The 931-nt window shown below is 59.1% G+C and overlaps 1 protein-coding gene across 1 annotated transcript; it reads right to left on the bottom strand.

The window, feature by feature from the left end:
* Positions 1–494: 494 nt before the first annotated feature.
* On the bottom strand, positions 495–926 carry LOC109364894 (osteoclast-associated immunoglobulin-like receptor; the record flags this gene model as incomplete). Its single annotated transcript, XM_019611486.1, has 1 exon — positions 495–926. A coding segment is annotated over one exon (408 nt), but the record flags the coding sequence as incomplete, so codon positions are not given.
* Between the last annotated feature and the right edge of the window lie 5 nt (positions 927–931).

A 931-nucleotide genomic window follows, 5' to 3' on the forward strand; every position in this document is an offset into this window, starting at 1 on the left:
GCATCTGAGGGCTCAGATTTGGGTGTCTCCACAAAGCGGATGTGGAGTTCCTCATGGTCTGGGTTTGGGGGGATGTGCTTCACATTAAGGCAAACTGTATGAGGCTGTGGATCCCCTGGGGTCCCCATGGACAGGGGTTGGGACTCTAAATGGGATCAGGAGGTGTTCCAAGGGTCAGGCTGGGGTTTGGGGTCCCCTGAGCCAGACACTTACCTGGAACTCCATGTCCTCAGGCTCTTCTGCAGGGAAGGGGAATGGGGTGGGGCTACGGGGGGCTGAGGAGCCTTAGAGGGGATCTACTGAGAAATAAAGACATTTAAACCCTTTCCCACCAGGGCTCTCACCTCTCCGTATCCGACATCTGCGGGCAGCAAGGAGGCGGAAGACGACAAAGATGAGGATGAAGACAAAGGCAGCAGTGCAGCCCCAGCCACTGCCACCACCGGGTTCCCATGGGAACTGTCTGCAGCACCTGTGTGGTCCGGGTGTTTGGGTTATCGCATCCCCAACCACCACCTCTACAGGGACAGGAGGTGACACAGCCACTCCTGGGCGGCACCAGGGGTACCCAAATGGGGTTCAGACCCACCTGGGGGTGCAGGTGTGGGAGTCACCTCCAGAGTCACGTTATTGCCAAGGGGTGAGGACACAAAGGGGTAAGCCCAGGGGCGGTAGGAGCACCTGTAGGTGCCGCTGTCAGCTGGGGTCACCCCAAAGATGGTGAAGGTGGCTGTGCCCACCACATGGAGGTGCTGGCGCTGGATGGGGGCTGAGCAGCCGTCCTTGTGCAGGAGGAAGGGGGCCCCATAGTCCTTGTTCCAGCACTGGATGGTGACATTGGTCCCTATCTCCACACATTCCTCAGGGCTCAGGGAAATGCTGGGAGGCAGGAAATGTCGATCCGCATGAACGGAGGGTACAGCTGTGGGAC

Source organism: Meleagris gallopavo, unplaced genomic scaffold, assembly GCF_000146605.3.
Source record: "Meleagris gallopavo isolate NT-WF06-2002-E0010 breed Aviagen turkey brand Nicholas breeding stock unplaced genomic scaffold, Turkey_5.1 ChrUn_random_7180001934850, whole genome shotgun sequence".
In the NCBI taxonomy this organism is placed as follows: Eukaryota; Metazoa; Chordata; class Aves; order Galliformes; family Phasianidae; genus Meleagris; species Meleagris gallopavo.